The following is an 18918-nucleotide window of genomic DNA, read 5'->3' as shown; positions in this document are numbered from 1 at the left end:
TTTTTACCACGTCTTTCTAGCCCTCTTAGTTTTTGAGTTAGAGGTGGGTGGTAACATATGCCCCCCCCCCCCCACTAGGGCGAAGTTGGCTGAGACCGCCACTGGGGCGCGGGTTAATTAGATCAAAAGTTATAAGTGAAATTTTTGAACTGTTTTTCAGCGAAATTTTTACATTTATACCCCCCAAAAACCCCCTAAATATTGACCTAGAGCAACCAAATTTGCACAGGGACGAGAACTCCTGGGGGCCCACCTACCTACTAAATTTGGTGTTTGTAGGTGCCATAGGTTCCAATCGCGAGGGGGGGCGTCGCATCAACCCCTCACCCCCCTGCCAGGCCGTGTTATGAAAAATGCCCTGCCAGGGCGAGGGTTGAAAACTTGTTTTCGCGTAAGAATGACTAAATCATTCACAGAATGTGTTGAATAAATTAGAATGTGTTGACAGTCGCAAGGCTAAGGAATTTAAGATCTAGAAATAATGTTGTGACACACACACGAATTGCTCAACACTCGCCGACCTATATGTACGGGAGTGTCATTATTCTACCATTTTCTTACTACTATGAATGCGTTTAAGATTGCTTGGATTAGCTAAGTATGCTAGGATTGGGCTATAATTTCGTGAGAGGGGTCCAGTTTGCAGGACACCTCCTACACCTACACATGAATACCCGCCCCATAAGAGCTTCAAATCTATCTGAGAATCCTCTTACCATGTGAGGTCTCCCGATAGTGTTGGGGGGGGGGGGGCGGGTCCAAGCCGGTCTTTCGAGCACTATACTAGTTTAACCCGCGCCCTGCTGGGGGAGGGGGTGTTTGAACACCCCCTTTGTGGTTTTTCGCGAATGTCTCAAAACGGCGGCGCGGAGCGCCGACGTTTTTGGTACACCTTATTATGCATCAATTCTACACATGTTGTAAAAATTTCAGACCAAGGTCATTCAAGGTCAGGTCACCAAGTCACTTGAAGTGACCTCACCTCATAAAAAGTTTCAATGCTCAATGCTGCCATTGCTACACCGAGTGACCGATCGCTATGAAACTTTCAGCGATTGATAAGGGTAACAGTATCTATAAAATGTATATCTAAGAATTTTGATATAGGTGACCTAAGGTCAGGTCAATTTTTGCGACCTCCCCATTATCCCTCGCCCGCACATGCCATTTTCCCATCCTAGAACGCACATGGGGGGGGGGGGGGTTGCCACCCCCCCGCGCCATTTCGTTCCTGTTGGAGATAGAGCTTAGCAGTAAAAACCAAAAAGATTCTTTGGGAAAAGACGAATCCAATGATACCCAGTTTTACCTTCTCAGGTCAGTCATTGACCTTCCAGGTCAGGTTAAACTAAAAAATGTTGCTGTTTTGGGTCACCGTTGAATATCAAGTGTGCTGCTTATCAGATACCGATGATGATGCTGTTTTCTGGTGCCAAGCCAGCTAGAACCTCTTTGTCACACTACCCGACCAGAATTTTGCTGCTGAGGTCATTTCAGGTCAAGTTAGGTCAAGGTCAATTATATGTGTTTGTATGTCTGTGTGTGTCTGTGTGTATACTGATGTGTGCACCGATTGTTTTTGGGTCCATATTGCATGAAATCATGATCTGAGAAGCTTTTACCAAAAATGCAGTCAAAAAACTTCAAAAAAAGTAAATTCAGCTTGCCTAAAACGCAATTATCTTAGATGACCTAGGTTGACCTTGACCCTGACCTTGACCCCTGTACATCGTCGGACAACATGTTCCATGATAGGTGGGAGGTAAGACTGGCAAAAAAGGCCGAAATCAGGGTGTCAAAAGCTCATAAGGCCCATGGCAAACGCAAGATGTTGAGAATTGGCCATTCGGGTCATGACATGACCTGAAAAACAAGGTCATATCTCCGAAACCAAAAATCACAGAATCTTGAAATTTTCAGTGTAAATCAAGAAAGGATAGAGGAGCAGCTATACGAAAAATCAGCCTTCTAGCTCTAAAAATGTTGAGTGCAGAGCAGAAAGACTACCTGGGGGGGGTGGCAACCCCCCCCCCATGTGCGGGCGAGGGTTATAAGTCAATGGGATAAAATTGAAATGCGCCTCTTTTGGACGAAAGACATTACAAACACTCCCAAACACTGAATTACAAGTGGTTTAAACACACTGAAAATGAAAATGGTGTCCGTGACCCCTATTTATGCCCCTGAGGTCATTTCAGGTCACGAATGGTGTCTAACAGTTTTTTCGCAAATAACTTTTGATAGAGGCATGCTAGAGCGGTGAAAACGCCTTAGATGTGTTCAGCTCGACAATACGGATCGACTGATATGCAACATGACCTTTTCCGGTCAGGTCATGACCTTGACCTGAAGTCAAATTTTCAAGTTGACCTTTCAAGGTCAAGTTATAGTTCATTCGATGCGTCTTGACGAGAGGAACACGATGCCGGTAAAAGTAAGCTCGTACAAGGCTTGGGTCAAAAATTATTGCAGAAAAACTGTTTTAAAAAAATCGGCTATTTTTGCAGTTTTTGCCCCCTGCAGGCAAAACCGTTGACGTTAGGTCAAATCTGAAAGCATTACCCAGAAAGGGCGTTAATAGGGCTATCGAATGCGCTTTTCCGCGGCGCTTTAGCTCTGTTGGTTCCCGAGTTATGCGTTGGCTTCCTGGAAATTGTCGACATTCGACCTGAAAATGGGCGAAATTTTGACTTCAATGACCTCTGGTGACCTGACCTTTGACCTGACCAAAAAAAGTGACCAAGGTGATTTCGTCATTATTTTTGGCGCTCTTTCGAACACCGCCTTCCGCTTATCGCTACGTGGCGCAGGAGCCGAGTTAGAAGGGGGTGTTCAAACACCCCCCCCCCCCAGCAGGGCGTGGAAATCCATGACCCCCAGCCGGGCGCGGGTTAAGCAGCCTCACACCGTTCTGAGGTAATCTGCAATAATCTGCACAGGGCTCTGAATGCAGGTTGGTAGAGATAGGACATCTACAAGTCACAACTCTTACAGGATCCCCATAACCTGCCCTTTGATTCAAGTGAGGCATTTTGATATCCATTTTCAGGTCAAGCTAGGTCACACTCTAATCACAGAGACTGAATGGCAGTCTCTAAGGACCCCATACTGCTATATGAGGGCAGGGTTTTCATATCCCTACAACGACTCCTAAATCCCTACGCTTTCCTTTAACTACTCCCTTGGAGGACCCGACACCGGTCTAAGAGCCTACACACGCACACGCACCCCCACCCCATCCACACACACAACCAATCCATGAAACAATTCTATCATATTGACCCCGAAAGGCCAACTTAAAAATTGAAGGGGCGCCATAACGTCCAGTAGTTGGGTAGGCATTGAATGAACCATATGCATTACGCTATGCATATTACATACTGCATTTTGTATACCTTGATACTAGTAGCTCGGAATTTGCCTCTAGCTCGTGTTCGCACTGTATTTGTGACTGCTTTGCGCGTGCAGGATTGTTGCGAGGGCTGCCGACTGGGCCTGGTAGTCGGCCCCATGGGCATGGGCTGCTCCTTCACGCGCTTCAAGCTAGGCCAGCCGTGGGAGAACAGTTTCGTGTCGTGCTGCATCGACCGCTCGGCCGTGGAGCCGGCACTGCCGGCCGCCCGGCCCGTGCTGCCGGCCACCGCCGCCCACGGCCTCCAGTCAGGTATGTATCATCCCCCGGCACCAGCCAGTACATTCCCCCGGCACCAGCCGGTACCGTCCTCCCGGCACCAAACAGTACCGTCCTCCCGGCACCAACCAGTACCGTCCTCCCGGCACCAACCAGTACCGTCCTTCCGGCACCAGCCGGTACCGTCCTCCCGGCACCAGCCGGTACCGTCATCCGGCACCAAACAGTACCGTCCTCCCGGCACCAACCAGTGCCGTCCTCCCGGCACCAGCCAGTACATTCCCCCGGCACCAGCCGGTACCGTCCTCCCGGCACCAGCCAGTACATTCCCCCGGCACCAGCCAGTACCGTCCTCCCGGCACCAAACAGTACCGTCCTCCCGGCACCAACCAGTGCCGTCCTCCCGGCACCAGCCGGTACCGTCCTCCGGCACCAAACAGTACCGTCCTCCCGGCACCAACCAGTACCGTCCTCCCGGCACCAGCTAGTACCGTCCTCCCGGCACCAGCCAGTACCGTCCTCCCGGCACCAGCCGGTACCGTCCTCCCGGCACCAGCCGGTACCGTCCTCCGGCACCAGCCGGTACCGTCCTCCCGGCACCAGCTAGTACCGTCCTCCCGGCACCAGCCGGTACCGTCCTCCGGCACCAAACAGTACCGTCCTCCCGGCACCAGCTAGTACCGTCCTCCCGGCACCAGCCAGTACATTCCCCCGGCACCAGCCGGTACCGTCCTCCGGCACCAAACAGTACCGTCCTCCCGGCACCAGCCGGTACCGTTCTGCTGTCCCCTCATGATGCGATGAATTGCTGTGTCCCTCCACTGTATGGTTACCCGTGTTCTCCCTCTCTCTCTCTCTCTTTCTCTCTCTCTCTCTCTCTCTCTCTCTCTCTCTCTCTCTCTCTCTCTCTCTCTCTCTCTCTCTCTCTCTCTCTCTCTCTCTCCCCATCCCTCACTGTATGATGACCTGCTGTCTCTCTACCCCCACTGTGTGATGACCTACTCACTCCCGATCAGCAGACTCTGAGAACATCTGTGACTTGTTCGTGGGCCAACTGTGCGCGCACATCTGCGTCTCGGTGCCCGGCTCGTACCGCTGCGAGTGCCGGCCCGGCTATCTGCTTGGTCCAGACGCCAAGTCCTGCACGCTGGACAGCGGAGCCACCAGGTCAGTGTCCATCGCCACCCACCACACTCGACACCTGTCCATCGCCACCCATCACACTCGACACCTGTCCACCGCCACCGCCACTCGACACCTGTCCACCGCCACCGCCACTCGACACCTGTCCAGTGTCCACCACCACCCACCACACACGACACATGTCATTAGGAATTATGTAAGGATCTGTGAGGTATAGGGGAGAGTGGGGCACATTCGTGTAAAAATGGATAAATCCATACTGTTCTTTGGTTGGTGCAAGGGTAAAATTGTTTCCTTCCTTCCTAAAACATTTCCGAGTCAGGATCACGAAAATGGATGCTCTGGAAAAAAGTTTGGAAAGTGCACGAATAATACAACTTTTCGTTTTTTTTTTATAAAGCATGATAGCGGATACAATGTTGTTTTCTACAGCGGACGAATGGCGGCAATGATAGAATATTTTCATAATTTACCTCGAGCTCGGTCAGTCACTCGTGTTCCCATACACTGCTGAAAACGAATGTGCCCCATGGACGAAAGTGCCTCACTCTCCCCTACATGTATGAGCAGAACGTACGTCTTCACAGGTGTCATACATAAGGGTGTGAGACACCCCGAAAAATTCCCGACGGGTATCTTAACTTATCAGTGTAGAAACATGCCGTAAACGCCATTAGACTGTCAATACAAGATTTTTCTTAAATCAGTCTTTTTCGACACGAAACATACTTGTATGATACAATGAATGTCACCATCGTGTTCTATACCCAAAGGTACCCATAAAACATTTTTCATACGCTGCGAATGCCAGTTTTGATTTTCGGTGCTATATGCTTACCTGATTGCCCTGACCTTGACCTTGACTTATGGTTTACTGACCGCTTCATGAATCTGACATTCGTGCAGCACTTTTATGAAGGATTGTGTACCTACAGTTTTGACAGAGTTTATGAGGACGAGGAGAGGTGCTAAGTGCGAGGTTCTAGACTTCATGCTACTGAAGGCCCAATTCCAGGTGTTTGACCTGACCTTGACCCCACCTGTGACCTCACAAGTCAACTTTCAAATGCTCATCTGAAGCGTCTGGTCGCGTTCTTTCGCTTGCCGCTTCGTGCGTTTTGCTGCGCCTATTGGTTCTCGAGTTATCGGCTGGGGGCGTCCAACGCCCCCCCCCCCCAAGCAAACGGCGGGTGGCGAATACTCCAGCGACTGCCGGGTTAAGCCCGTTGTACACGGGCAACTCCCGTCGGCAACTCCCAGCAATCGGTTGCTCGGCGACAGCCTTTTCTGTTGCTCTGGGTTGCTGAAGTGCTGCCAAATGCTATTCAGGGTTGTTCAAAAATTGCCCGATATGTCGGCAACATCCGACGATCGCCGACGGTCGCTGAGCGTGACGTCACGATAATTATAACCAATGGACGAGCTGTTGCTCTCGATCGCCGATAAGTTGAATATTTTGATTTTTCTGGCTGTTGCTGCGGTGTTGCTGGCCGCTGCTGTACGAGCATGCAGCTATGGAGCAGCAAATAGGTAAAATATTTACAAAATACCGTTCTAGATTGGTAATATTACTAAGTGCTCGAGCGAGGAACATATTGAATATAATTAGATAAATAAAAGAAGTTGACCTTTTCCTCGACATCAAAAATGTAAAAAGCCGAATAATATATTTTAAAAAAACGGTGAGCTTTCGGCCACTGGCCTTTATCAAACCAACGTGATAACAATGTTATCACGTTGGTTTGATAAAGGCCAGTGGCCGAAAGCTCACCGTTTTTTTAAAATATATTATTCGGCTTTTTACATTTTTGATGTCGAGGAAAAGGTCAACTTCTTTTATTTATCTAAAAATACCGTTCTCTTAGATTTTTCAATGCCGATTACTAGTCATGATATCTGAAAGGGATTTTGACAGGTTGGATATATTGGTCTCAATTCTGATTTATTGGTGGGGATCAGTGCCGGAGAAACCGTGGAGGACCGTCCCCCCGGGCCCCATTAATTCCATTTTCTGGGGGACCTGGGGCATAATATATAACGAAAGTGGGCCCTTTTTACTTATGTTTTAAAGAAATTTGAAATTGTTTTAACGGACTTTCACTGGGTAGTGGGTAAAAGCTATTATTGGTCCCGGTACTCCGACTTGTATTGAAAAGTCTTCGATGGGGCACACATAGGTTTAAAACAGACAAAAATCAGGTAGCCATTTTTCGCAACACATCAATCAAATTTCTAAATATCCAGCACGTGATGCACAACTTGCCTATTCTCATATGTAAAACACAGCCAATAGGTACACTTCCTCTTCCAAAGAAAAACTACTGTTTTAGAGCACTGTCCCATATGGGGCTAAGCGAGAATTTACCCACGCCCTGGTTTAAAGACGGATTGCACACTCGAATTTCGATCGCTTCTCTAACCACACGGCGACCCCATGTCGGCTCCACAGCTGCAGTGCTGGCCTGCCTCGGGTCGAACTGCCGCCCACACTGCAGCCAGTGTTCGGCCAAGGGGGAACTGTCAGTCCTGCAATGCGTTAGATCCGCGGCGTGCTCCTTGAGCCGTACGTTCTTGGGGCGCCCTGTTTCACCAACGTACGTTGCACCACACTCGCACGAGGTCTTGTACACCACCCCTTTGGAGAAGCACGCCGCGGATCTAACGCATTGCAGGACTGACAGTTCCCCCTTGGCCGAACACTGGCTGCAGTGTGGGCGGCAGTTCGACCCGAGGCAGGCCAGCACTGCAGCTGTGGAGCCGACATGGGGTCGCCGTGTGGTTAGAGAAGCGATCGAAATTCGAGTGTGCAATCCGTCTTTAAACCAGGGCGTGGGTAAATTCTCGCTTAGCCCCATATGGGACAGTGCTCTAAAACAGTAGTTTTTCTTTGGAAGAGGAAGTGTACCTATTGGCTGTGTTTTACATATGAGAATAGGCAAGTTGTGCATCACGTGCTGGATATTTAGAAATTTGATTGATGTGTTGCGAAAAATGGCTACCTGATTTTTGTCTGTTTTAAACCTACATTTGATTTTGTCTGTTTGTATGTGTGCCCCATCGAAGACTTTTCAATACAAGTCGGAGTACCGGGACCAATAATAGCTTTTACCCACTACCCAGTGAAAGTCCGTTAAAACAATTTCAAATAAGCATTTACCTGGGTATTAACTATTAAGACATGACGTTTTAAAGAAAATTAACCACTTGGGCCTGTATTGGTGTTCTAAATCTCATTCCAAATATCGGAGCCCTATATCAGTGAGTAGATCTCAATAAGTCGGAGTTCACAGCAAGCTAGTGGGCCCAGTCTGAAGATTCCAGGACAAATCTTCGTATGGCATTTCTTCGTCGCGCAATTCTTCGTCCGCAAATCTTCGTCGGCGCATTTATTCGTGTCGCATTATTTCGTCTCGCATTTCTTCGTAGGCGCAAATATTCGTAGCGCATTTCTGCGCCCATGAAGGGAGCTGTATGACCCCTGAAAGCACCCATACAATAAAACAATCGCTTTGGACTAATTATCATTTTAATGATTATCAACCCATGCCACAGATAAACAACATAGGGGAAGGTGGGGTAAGACGGCCCAGCGGGGCAAGACGGACCACCAGCCCTCCCGGCTGAACCGCTGCTGGTATCTACTGCTTTATGCACTCACTATGTTTGTTTTCCTTCGTAACAATGGCCACCTTGAGCTCATGCTGCTAGGATGCATAGCTTTTGAGTTATTGAGAAAAATGTTGTTTTTCGTCAAACCGATCTAATATACGAGGTCTACGGGTGATTCAATTACGGCGCCTGTCTTGCATGATTAGTTTCTATTTTGCACTTAACCCTATTCCTGGCGGGCTCCGCCGGGACAAGAAACTGGCGGGGGGGGGGGGGGGCCGATTCGGCCCCCCCTGAGATCTCGAGAACGAAGCAAGATAGCGACAAACGGTAAACGGCATCGGATACGCACGGTCAAGATCTACAATTTTTACAAAGGTCATTTTCAGGTCAGGTCAAAGATGACGTCACAGGGGTCGAAAAAGTCAAAATGGCGGCGCTAGATATGGCGAGAGTTTTTCTCGAATAACTTTCGAATTAGTCAAGATAGGAACAAACTAAGGGCATCATCGTGATCCTCTCGTCAATCCGCATCGAATGATATATATGTTGACCTCGCAAAGTCAAGGTCAAAGGTTGACCTCAGGTCACGTGACCTCGAGGTCATCATGTATATCATTCGATGCGTCTTGACGAGCTGAACACAATGAGACCATCCACGCGTCTGTATCTTGTTCCTGTACGGAGTTATTGGCCAAAAACCTTTGGTGACCTTTGATGACGTCACATGACCTCACAGCTGCCCAACAGCAAAACAGACCTCAAGGTAGTGAAGGTTGATCGTATATGAAGTCATGTATGGTATATGGGGCCATTCCGACCCGTTTTAGTGGTAAAAACAGGGAGTTGATTTTCCCCCATTGACTTATAATGGGGAGGTCGCGAAACTGACCTGACCTTAGGTCACCGATATCAAAATTACGAGATATACAAATTGCACATACTGGTACCCTAACTAAAGCCTGAAGAGAAGAAATTGATCGGTCAAAAACTCTAGCTCTGGCGTGATTGCAAACTTTTCTGAGGTAGGGTCACCAAACCGCCTCTGGTGACCTGACCTGAGGTCAGATCAACTCAAAATTTTCAGACATGTTGCGTAGAAGCCTTTTAGGAAAAGTCAGAAAATTTGAGCTTCCTAGCTCAACGCGTTTGGGAGAAATAACCAAAAAACCTCAGGGGGGGGGGCTCCTGAGCCCCCCCCCCCCGCCAGGAATAGGGTTAACTGTGAAGAACAAAGTTATAGACTTAGTTATAGTCACACTTTAGGAAAGGCAAGGTTTTGCAATGTTGGGCTATTTGACATATACGTCATTATAATGACAGAATTTAGATTTGGGACAAGACGGACCACTGTGGTCCATCTTACCCTGTGATGGTCCATTGTACCTTGCATATGGAAAGTTCTTTTCCAAAACATTGACACAAGTTTAAGCAAGCTAATTTTTCAGGAAGGAGTCTTTGTTGCATGTGAGCCATGCATGCAAGTGCTCAGTTAGCATGCATTCATGCAAAACGACAATCAACAATATGTTCCCAGCTTTTAACTGCACTTCCATCAGACATGAGTAAAGAATAAAGGTTTATTTTGTTATTTTACCATTCTGGTTACTTTTTCTTACAAGAGTAGAGAGCAGAAGTGTAACACACATGAACTGATAGCAGGCACTGCTGGGTGGTCCGTCTTACCCCGCGTTTTTTCTTGTCTGAGTTTTTGACATGTCCCTCTTTAAGAGCATCCACCACCTAGATGTCTTTAATTTGAAATTTAGTCTTTACACATATCAACAGAGGAAGGATTGAGCATTCCGAATGTAGAGGTTTGTAGCGGCCGGCAGCTGCTGCCACCTAGCGGCACGGCCCGGAAGTTGTCGGCGCGCGCCGGCGCGGCCGGCGCGGCAGGCAGTCGGCTGGCGGGCCGCGAGCCGAGAGGACGGGGACGCGGGGCTGCCGATGTGTGTGTACATAGTATTGTGTGAAAGTGAAAATACAGAAGAAACGTTACAAATTGGCGCGGTCGGTAGGACGCCACGACCGAAAAACCGGAGCTGGTGAGCCAGAATCACGGTAAGGTAGCTGCGACCGGCATTTTGATCGATGTTTTCGGCGGAATAGGATATCGTGTAGTGTAAATATTACGGTCGGTTTTTGTCAGTTTGAGGGAGAAATGGATCCCAGGTTGATTTTTATGTCAAAGGCTAAACCCTTTACCGGTGCAAATGGGCAGGAATGGCGCCGCTGGCTGAACTGTTTCGAGGCACAAACTGTTACCTGGTCTGCCGCGGAACGTCTGCAGTGTTTGCCGGCCCTGCTGGAAGATGGGGCTCTGGACCTATATGCGTCGTTGTCGGCGGCTGCCCAGGCCGATTATGCACAGGTTGTCGAGGCGCTGAGTGTGCGTTACGGCTCTGAGGTTGGTCCACTGCAGGCACAGGCGGAACTGGCACGCGCGATGCAGACACCTGGGGAGACAGTAGCCGATTTTGCCGATCGTATCCGTCATCTGGGACGCGCCGCGTATCCAGACGAGGGCGTGGGAGACGCCCCGGTCGAGTTCCATTTGACGAGCCGTTTTCTGTGCGGACTGCGTAACGAGCAGCTTCAGAGTCAGCTGTGCAGCAAAAATCTGAAAACGCTGTCAGCTGCAATTTCTGCAGCCCGAGAGCTGCAGACACGTCACGATGCGATGCTGGCAGTCCGGCAATCGGCTGCAGCGGCGGCTGGCGCCGTTGCAGTGGCGGCTCCTGCTGCTAACTCACAGGAGGGCGCAGTCGCGGGTCCCGTGACGGCGCTGCCGCGCGGTCGGGAAGTGGTATCAGTCGCCGGTGACTTACCTGCCGCGGGACGAGGCGGCGATGAGACGGAGACGGATCGGGTGCGGGCGCTGGAGCGCCGCATGATGGAAATGCAGCAAATGCTGCACGAGCTCGACACGTCTGGCCACCACGGCGGGCAGCTGGGGGGCAGACAGTCTAGTCAGCTCGCCTATGATCAGTCAGCGGTGGCTCTAACGACAGCCGCGACCCCGGTCAACCTGCGCTGTTATAACTGCGGCCAGATCGGTCACACGCGGCGCGCGTGTACGGTGCAGGGAACCGCAGGTAGAGGCCGCCAGTCCACCGAAAACGTAGGCCGTTGCTTTGGATGCGGTGAGGCTGGGCACATGGTGCGTAACTGCCCGCGCTCGGCTCGGCAGTCTGCTACACCACAGAGACTCCCGTTCTGTCTCGGCTGCGGTAGGGACGGGCATTGGCTGGCGGACTGCCGCATGCTCCCAGTCCCGATGGACCAGCGGTCGCATACCGGACCAGTCCAAAGCAGCCGTCACGAGCCCCAGTACACCGGTCAGGAAAACTGATGGCGGCCGGTGCTGAGGGACAAGCATCGGCCCGGCGTCCATCAGGGTCCCAGATCACGGCGTCGGTGGTCGAGGTGCAGTTGGGAACACGGCGAGTCTGGGCCCTGGTGGATTCCGGGGCGGACTTCACGATGATTCGCGATGGTCTGCAGGAGCATGTCCAGCGGGAGCTGGGGTGTCGGCTAACGACGCCATCCCAGACGGCACGAGGGGCGGGCGGTGAGCCGCTTCACATCACGGGGGTTGTTCAAGACCTGACAATCGAAATCCAGGGAAAGACATTCGCTACTCCCAGCGCGGCAGTGGTCAAGGGACTGATGTACGAGCTGGTCCTGGGGCGTGATTTTTGCTGCCGTCATGGCACTGTTATCGATGACGAGGCGGGAGTGATCAGACTGGCCGGGATGTCAATTCGTCTGCCTCCGTACAGCGCCATTCGACCCAGTCGGGCGAGAGTTCTGTTGGCCGCCACGACGGTGGTGCCGGCGCGGTCAGTCATCGTCGTCAGAGCTTCTGTGGTACCAGTCAACGGGAAGGTGAGTAACCCGTGTGCGCTGCAGGGAGTGATCGAGCCCAGTCACACGGCGCTGAGGGAGGACCTCCTGATTCCGAGGGAGGTGGTGACTGTGGATGGTAATGGCACTGTTCCGATACAGCTGACTAATGTCGGTTCCCACGAGGCCAGATTTCTTAAGGGCAGCGATATCGGGACGCTGTACACGATTCTGCCGGGAGGTGACAACGAATTCGATCTGAGTGAGGATGATGGTCTTCACGCCGGCGCTGTCACCGGTGGCGGGTCGCCGCGGGGCAGCGACGGCGACCAAGGCGATGATGATGATGTTCCGGCACCAGTCACAGCAGTCGACGTGGACGGCTCCGACATGTCTGAGGATGGCAAGTCCCGGCTAAGAAGCCTGGTGTCGGAGTACCGGGACATATTCAGTCAGCACCCAGGAGACATTGGACGCACCCACTTGGTGCAGCATCGGATTGACACAGGCGATGCCACTCCGATCCGGCAGCCGGCCCGCAGGATACCGACGTCAATACGAGACCAAGTGGAGCTGCAGAAGGAGCAGATGCTGAGGGACGGGGTGATAGAGGAGAGCACCAGTCCATGGTGTTCCCCCGTCGTCCTGGTGCGAAAGAAGGACGGCTCTTTTCGCTTCTGTGTAGACATGAGGGCGGTGAATGGAGTCACGAAAGGAGTGGCATACCCTCTCCCTCGAGTTGATGACGCGTTGGACTCAATGGCCGGTGCGCAATGGTTCACCACCCTGGATATGGCCGCTGGTTATTGGCAGGTTGGCATGAGCCCGGAAGACAGAGAGAAGACGGCCTTCACGACGGGACGGGGTCTGCAACAGTTCCGCGTGATGCCGTTCGGCCTAAAAAACGCCAGTGCGACGTTTCAGCGCCTAATGGAGCTGATGCTGGCAGGGCTAGATACGAAAACGTGTCTAGTTTACCTGGATGATGTCGTTCTATTCAACAGAACTGAGAGCGAACACCTGGATACACTGGAGGAGGTCTTCGGGCGGATCCGGCGTGCAGGCCTCAAGCTGAAGCCAAGCAAGTGTCACCTAGCCAAGAAGGAGGTGACATTCCTCGGCCATCAGGTGTCGGAGGAGGGCATCCGTCCCGACCTAAGGAACGTCGAGAAAGTGCTCACATGGCCGGCCCCAGTAACCGATGATGAAATGAAAAGTTTCCTCGGCTTGTGCGGTTATTACGCAAAATTTATCGAAAACTACGCCGAGGTCAGCCGGCCTCTGAGGAGCGCTGCACTGTCTCCGGGGCGATTGGACTGGACAGCCGAGATGACTCACGCCTTCAACCAACTCAAAAGTGTGCTGGCGTCACCTCCGGTACTGTCGCTGCCGTCGTTCAAAGGGACATTCGTGCTGTATACCGATGCCTGCAATGGCTCTGTGGGATCAGTACTGGCAGAGCGGGTCGGTGAGACCGAACGGGTCGTTGCGTACGACAGCAAGGCGCTGACGAAGTCCCAAATGAAATGGCCGACCTATGATAAGGAGCTGTGGGCCATAGTGCACGCGATTCGGAGATTCCGACAGTACACCGTGGGTGCTAAATTCCTAATCGTGACAGACCACAAACCCCTCGCAAACATCCCACAGTCCATCGCAGTGGAAAGGGACGGGACCGGCAGACGGGGGAGATGGGCAGTGGAATTGAGCACATTCGACTTCGAAGTGGCCCTGAAACCGGGAGTCGACCACGGGAATGCGGACGCGCTGTCGAGACGCCCAACGGGGCTCAAGGAGGCGCTTCCAGACACAGCAACAGCGGTAACTGCCCTCATCTCAAGCGAAGATGCTGGCGTGGACAGCACCCGAGCCGCTGACACGGCCGTCGCGTCGTGGCTCTGTGCCCTCGTTATGGCCATCACCATGGTGATCGCGAAAGCCGCTCTCACCCCGGCCGAGGACAGGCAAGATGACGGATCTGCAGCAGTCATGCGGCGAACCGCGCGTGATGACGGCTCCTCGGGCATCAGTCGGGTCGAGGGCGGGCCGCCCAGTCCCGACGGTGGCACCGGGGATGCGTCACGCACAGGGGCGGTCAATGCTGTTGAGCAGACGATCGAGGGTGGAGCAGATCCCATCGGAGACAGAATGGACACGGGACAGGACATTCGTCGCGCACAGGAAAACGACGGCGTGCTGCAAAAGATACGCGGTTGGTTGAGTCGCGGCGAGCAACCAAAGCCGGCCGAGATGGGAGAGTGGAAGCAGGTGCTCAACTCCCGATGGGCCGAAGTAAAGGTCGTCGATGGGGTGGTCGGAATCACGTCTGGGGACACGTTTCGGGCGGCTGTGCCAAAGAAGCTGCGGCATGATGTCATGGCAATGGCACACGACCACGTCACGAGCGGGCACTTGGGGCGTCAACGCACCTCGTTCCGTGTCAGACGCCGGTTTATCTGGCCCGGCATGTACGGAGAGATCCGTGCGTTCTGTGAGGGCTGTACCCTCTGCCAGAGGAGGCAGCGGCCAGCCCCGGCCAAACGGGCCCCGATGGTGACAGAGTTGACCTCCAAACCATTCGAAAGAATTGCAGCGGATATCACTGAGATGCCGACGTCACTCAGAGGAAATAAGTGTGCCCTAGTCATAATGGATTATTTTTCCAAGTACGTTCGGATTTACCCAATGGCCAACCAGAAAACAGAGACCGTCTTGGAGGGCCTCCTTGACTGGGTCCACGACTTCGGGGTCCCGGAAAGGCTCCACTCCGACCAAGGCAGCCAATTCGAGTCCCGACTTTTCCAAGCGATGTGCGAGAGACTGGGCATCAAAAAGACACGCACTACTCCGTACCACCCCGAGAGTGACGGCATGGTTGAGAGGTTCAACCGCACACTCAAGGATATGATCAGCAAGTACATCGACAAAGAGGGGCTGCACTGGGACGAGGAAGTAAAGGCGTATGCGATGGCGTACAACTCCTCGGTGCACAGCACCACGGGCTACACACCGTACTTCCTAGTGCACGGGTTTGAACCCCGGATGCCCCTGGATGCAGCATACGGTCCACCTCCTGAAGCGGTGCCAGTGTGGAGCTACTTGGAAGATCGGCTGCGGGTCATTCGCGCCGCGTATGAGCGAGTACGGAGCAACTCTGCACGCGCGTCACAAGAAGCCTGCAAGAGGTACAACCAGAAAGGGCGAGCACATGCCTATCAGGTGGGAGACAAGGTCCTGGTGCGCGACTTCACAGCTTCAGCAGGCGGGAAGCCAAAGCTGGGCCTGCCTTACAAGGGACCGTGGACGGTTGTTGGTCACATCGACGAGCGGAACAGCGGGGTGGTCTACAGGGTTGTGGGGAGCGATGGGAAGACCCGGGTGCTTCACCACAACCACCTGAAGCCGTTTAAAGAGAAACGGCAGCGGACCGGCGGCGAGAGGACCGGGCAAGACAGAGAGGCGACAAGAGTCCGCCAGGCCGCCCCTACGCCCCGACCAGCAGATGAGCAGGGCGGAGGTCGGTTCGCGGACGACGAGCGGAGTGGAATTCCTCAGCATCTGCTGCTCTTCCAGTGTCGTCCTCCGGCGGCAGGAGCTCCTGGGGGAGTGGGGGAGGGGAGAGCAGACGAGCCTCCTATCTACGGCCCACCCACTCCGCGTTTCACGCGGGCTGGCCGTATGTCGCGGCCGGTCGTACCATATCAGGCGGGTTCCGCTTTCTAAGGGGTGTGCAGTATCGCCTAAATGTCCGCGGTGTATTTTGTATATATTCGCCAATAACGCGTCGTTTGATTTCAGACCTGGGGGAAACATCCGTACTCGTAACCTGATCCCATGGCCGAGGGGGACGACATCCTGCAGCAGATCTTGGGGGAGGACGAGTGGGAGACCATCCTTTTTTCCTTCAACATGGCCCCAGGAGATCAGGGCGATGCTCCGGCGTCGCCGCCGCACAAGAGGAAGGCAATAGAAGGGTCGGAGAGCTCTCCAAGGCGGAAGGTTGCCGACGGGACCGCGGTCCGCGATGGTCCGCCGAGGGGGAATGGCGGGTCGCCAATCCCCTCTCCGGTGGAACAGGAAGGGTCGGAGAGCCCTCCAAGGCGGAAGGTCGCCGACGGGACCGCGGCCCGCGATGGTCCGCCGAGGGGGAATGGCGGGTCGCCGATCCCCTCTCCGCTGGAACACCCAATGAGACCGTTGGATGATACGGGGCGGCCCTCCGGTCTCATAATCGGCGATTCTATTGTGCGGCATGCCGAATTTGCCACCAATGCCCGTAACTGGCGAGTGGCAGTATGGGTGCCGCCCGCTAACATCGGCAAGCATTGGGCAGGATGCCTGAGCAGCGGGGCATTGATCGACGTGGTTCGTGCATGGGCTAATACCAATGAAGTGTACCCGGCAGCCATAGCACTGTGGCTCGGGGGTAACGATGTTTACCCCCGCAATGGACCACCCAGAGAAATGAGCCAGGAGCTGTGGTCGGCAGTGACCGCCCAGGTGTCAGAAGTGGCCACCATTGCACCCGTCATTCTGGTGGGTCCGACGCCGCGGCCCTCGCGGGATGGGTTGACTGCCGAGTGCGGGGCGGCCAAGTGGGAAACCACGGCTGCGTTCGACCTGGAGAGAAAAATGGTACGCTGGACCCGGGAGTTGAACGGCAACGTGTCGGTGACGTGTGTTGGGCGATGCCTGACCGAGCGTCGTCGCCGCGGGAGAGAGTCAGAGTACCTCCTGACAGCGGCCGCGGCCGCGAACTACTTCCAGTCCGACGGCATCCACCTGACTGCGGCCGGATATCGGAAGATAGCCGCACGGCTGCCGCCGTGGATGGCCCCGCGGCAGTGAGCGGGAGGGATATGTGTGCTGGATAGCGGAGTGGTGGCGCTGCTCCACCGCTGCAACGAGCACACTTGGTAACACGGACCTGAGGGCGTGTCGCGCGGCTGCGTGGTGATATGCGACTAATTACCTGAGCGGGCGGACGCCCAAGGGCGGCACTGTGTATATATTAGGCTCTGGCTGTCCCGGTCTGTGGCGAATTCGCTGGAGATTCGCCCCGGCGCGGTGTGAATTTGTGTTCGACGAACACAAATTGTATTGTATTGTGTTGTGTATCGTGATTGCTCGCCGCTGACCCGAGGGGCACCGGAGTGCGGACTTGGTTTGCGTATCATCGTGACGCTCAGTCGGGCGTGGCGCCAGGCACCCGTGCTGCCATTTTCGCTATGATTTATTCGTAGATGTGTGCGCGATTGTAGGTCTGCGCGTGAGGCTGAGGCCGGGGCGGGTGAGCAGGGTATGAGGTTGGTTTGTCGAGTGCTTACCGTGGCGTAGCTCTGTTCGTCATTCATGTGATAGTGTGCCGCAGGGGAACGGTTGAGTGGTGTCACCCGGGTTGCCGTTACGTACAGATGTAGGTACTTTCCCTGTCAAGAGAGAGAGAGAGAGAGAGAGAGAGAGAGAGAGAGAGAGAGAGAGAGAGAGAGAGAGAGAGAGAGAGAGAGAGAGAGAGAGAGAGAGAGAGAGAGAGAGAGAGAGAGAGAGAGAGAGAGAGAGAGAGAGAGAGAGAGAGAGAGAGAGAGAGAGAGAGAGAGAGAGAGATAACTGTATTTGACAGACTCGAGGTCCAGTACCAGTCACATCACATCAAAATTGTACCACTGTACAGGGCAGAGCACCACGCTCTCCGAATCGATGAATAACATGCCAGATCACTTTCATATAGGGAGGATACGATTCGGTTGTCCGTCTGGCTCAGGCGAGTCATGAATCCATAGACGGCCTTTCGATACATCGCCATAAAGTTATCGATTCTTTCATTCACAAACATGTCGGACGCACTACAGAAACGATGATAACCAAAGAACATTCTAGCTGCATTGTTGAAACAAACAGTAAATTTCCTTGACACAGAAGAGCGATAAGAATGCCACAGATGCACACCATGTACATTAGAACAATACGTAGAGTATAAGTACCGTTTCACATTATATGAGCACATTGCAAATTTCCTGATCAGGGAGTTTGCCCGACAACAAAGAAGACGATACTGATATTGGATTTCCAGATCATCAGTTTTCTTGGGGCTGCTGGTGATATGGAAGCCAAGATATTTGTACTGATCAACATAAGCTAGAACATTTCCACACAGCACAATATCAGGCAGGATCATATTTCGAAACAGTGGAGGCAGAATCGACATACACACTGATTTCTTGGTATTGAACACAATATCATGATTCCCTGCATAGTCAGCACAAATGTCAACCATTTTTTGCAGACCCTGTGGCGTAGGGGATAGGAGCACCATGTCATCCGCATAATATAGGTGGTTTATACTCCCCAGATAATGACATCCTACACCACTCAAGTCCAATTTTTCTGACAGCTGGTCGGTATAAGCATTAAACAGGTACGGAGAGAGTATCCCGCCCTGCCTTACGCCATTCGTCACAGAGAACTCCTCAGAGAGGGTTTTACCCCAAAGCACATGATACCTCTGTGAGTCTCGCCACCGAACGAGGAGCCTTACAACGCTATTATCCATTCCCCTACTCAACAGCTTATCAAATAGAGTCCAATGGTTCACGCGATCAAACGCCTTTCTAGCGTCCAGAAAACAGACAAAGACTGCACTCCTATTGCGCAAATAGTGGTCCACAATTTCTTTTAACGCATACACA

General features: G+C 52.8%; 1 protein-coding gene across 2 annotated transcripts in view; it reads left to right on the top strand.

Annotated features, from left to right (window-relative positions):
- The window catches only part of LOC122379407 (fibulin-2-like), a 222546-nt gene that overhangs the window by 74459 nt on the left and 129169 nt on the right, over positions 1–18918 (top strand). For both annotated transcript variants that reach the window (XM_043361616.1, XM_043361617.1), the window contains exons 4-5: positions 3469–3664; positions 4651–4798. In XM_043361616.1, coding sequence (XP_043217551.1) covers positions 3469–3664; positions 4651–4798 — 344 coding nt within the window. The remainder of the gene's footprint in view (positions 1–3468; positions 3665–4650; positions 4799–18918) is intronic.

Source organism: Amphibalanus amphitrite, unplaced genomic scaffold, assembly GCF_019059575.1.
Source record: "Amphibalanus amphitrite isolate SeventyFive unplaced genomic scaffold, NRLGWU_Aamphi_draft 000077F_arrow, whole genome shotgun sequence".
In the NCBI taxonomy this organism is placed as follows: domain Eukaryota; kingdom Metazoa; phylum Arthropoda; class Thecostraca; order Balanomorpha; family Balanidae; genus Amphibalanus; species Amphibalanus amphitrite.
Note: the sequence above shows the minus strand (reverse complement) of the source record. Positions and strands in the feature narration are given on the sequence as shown.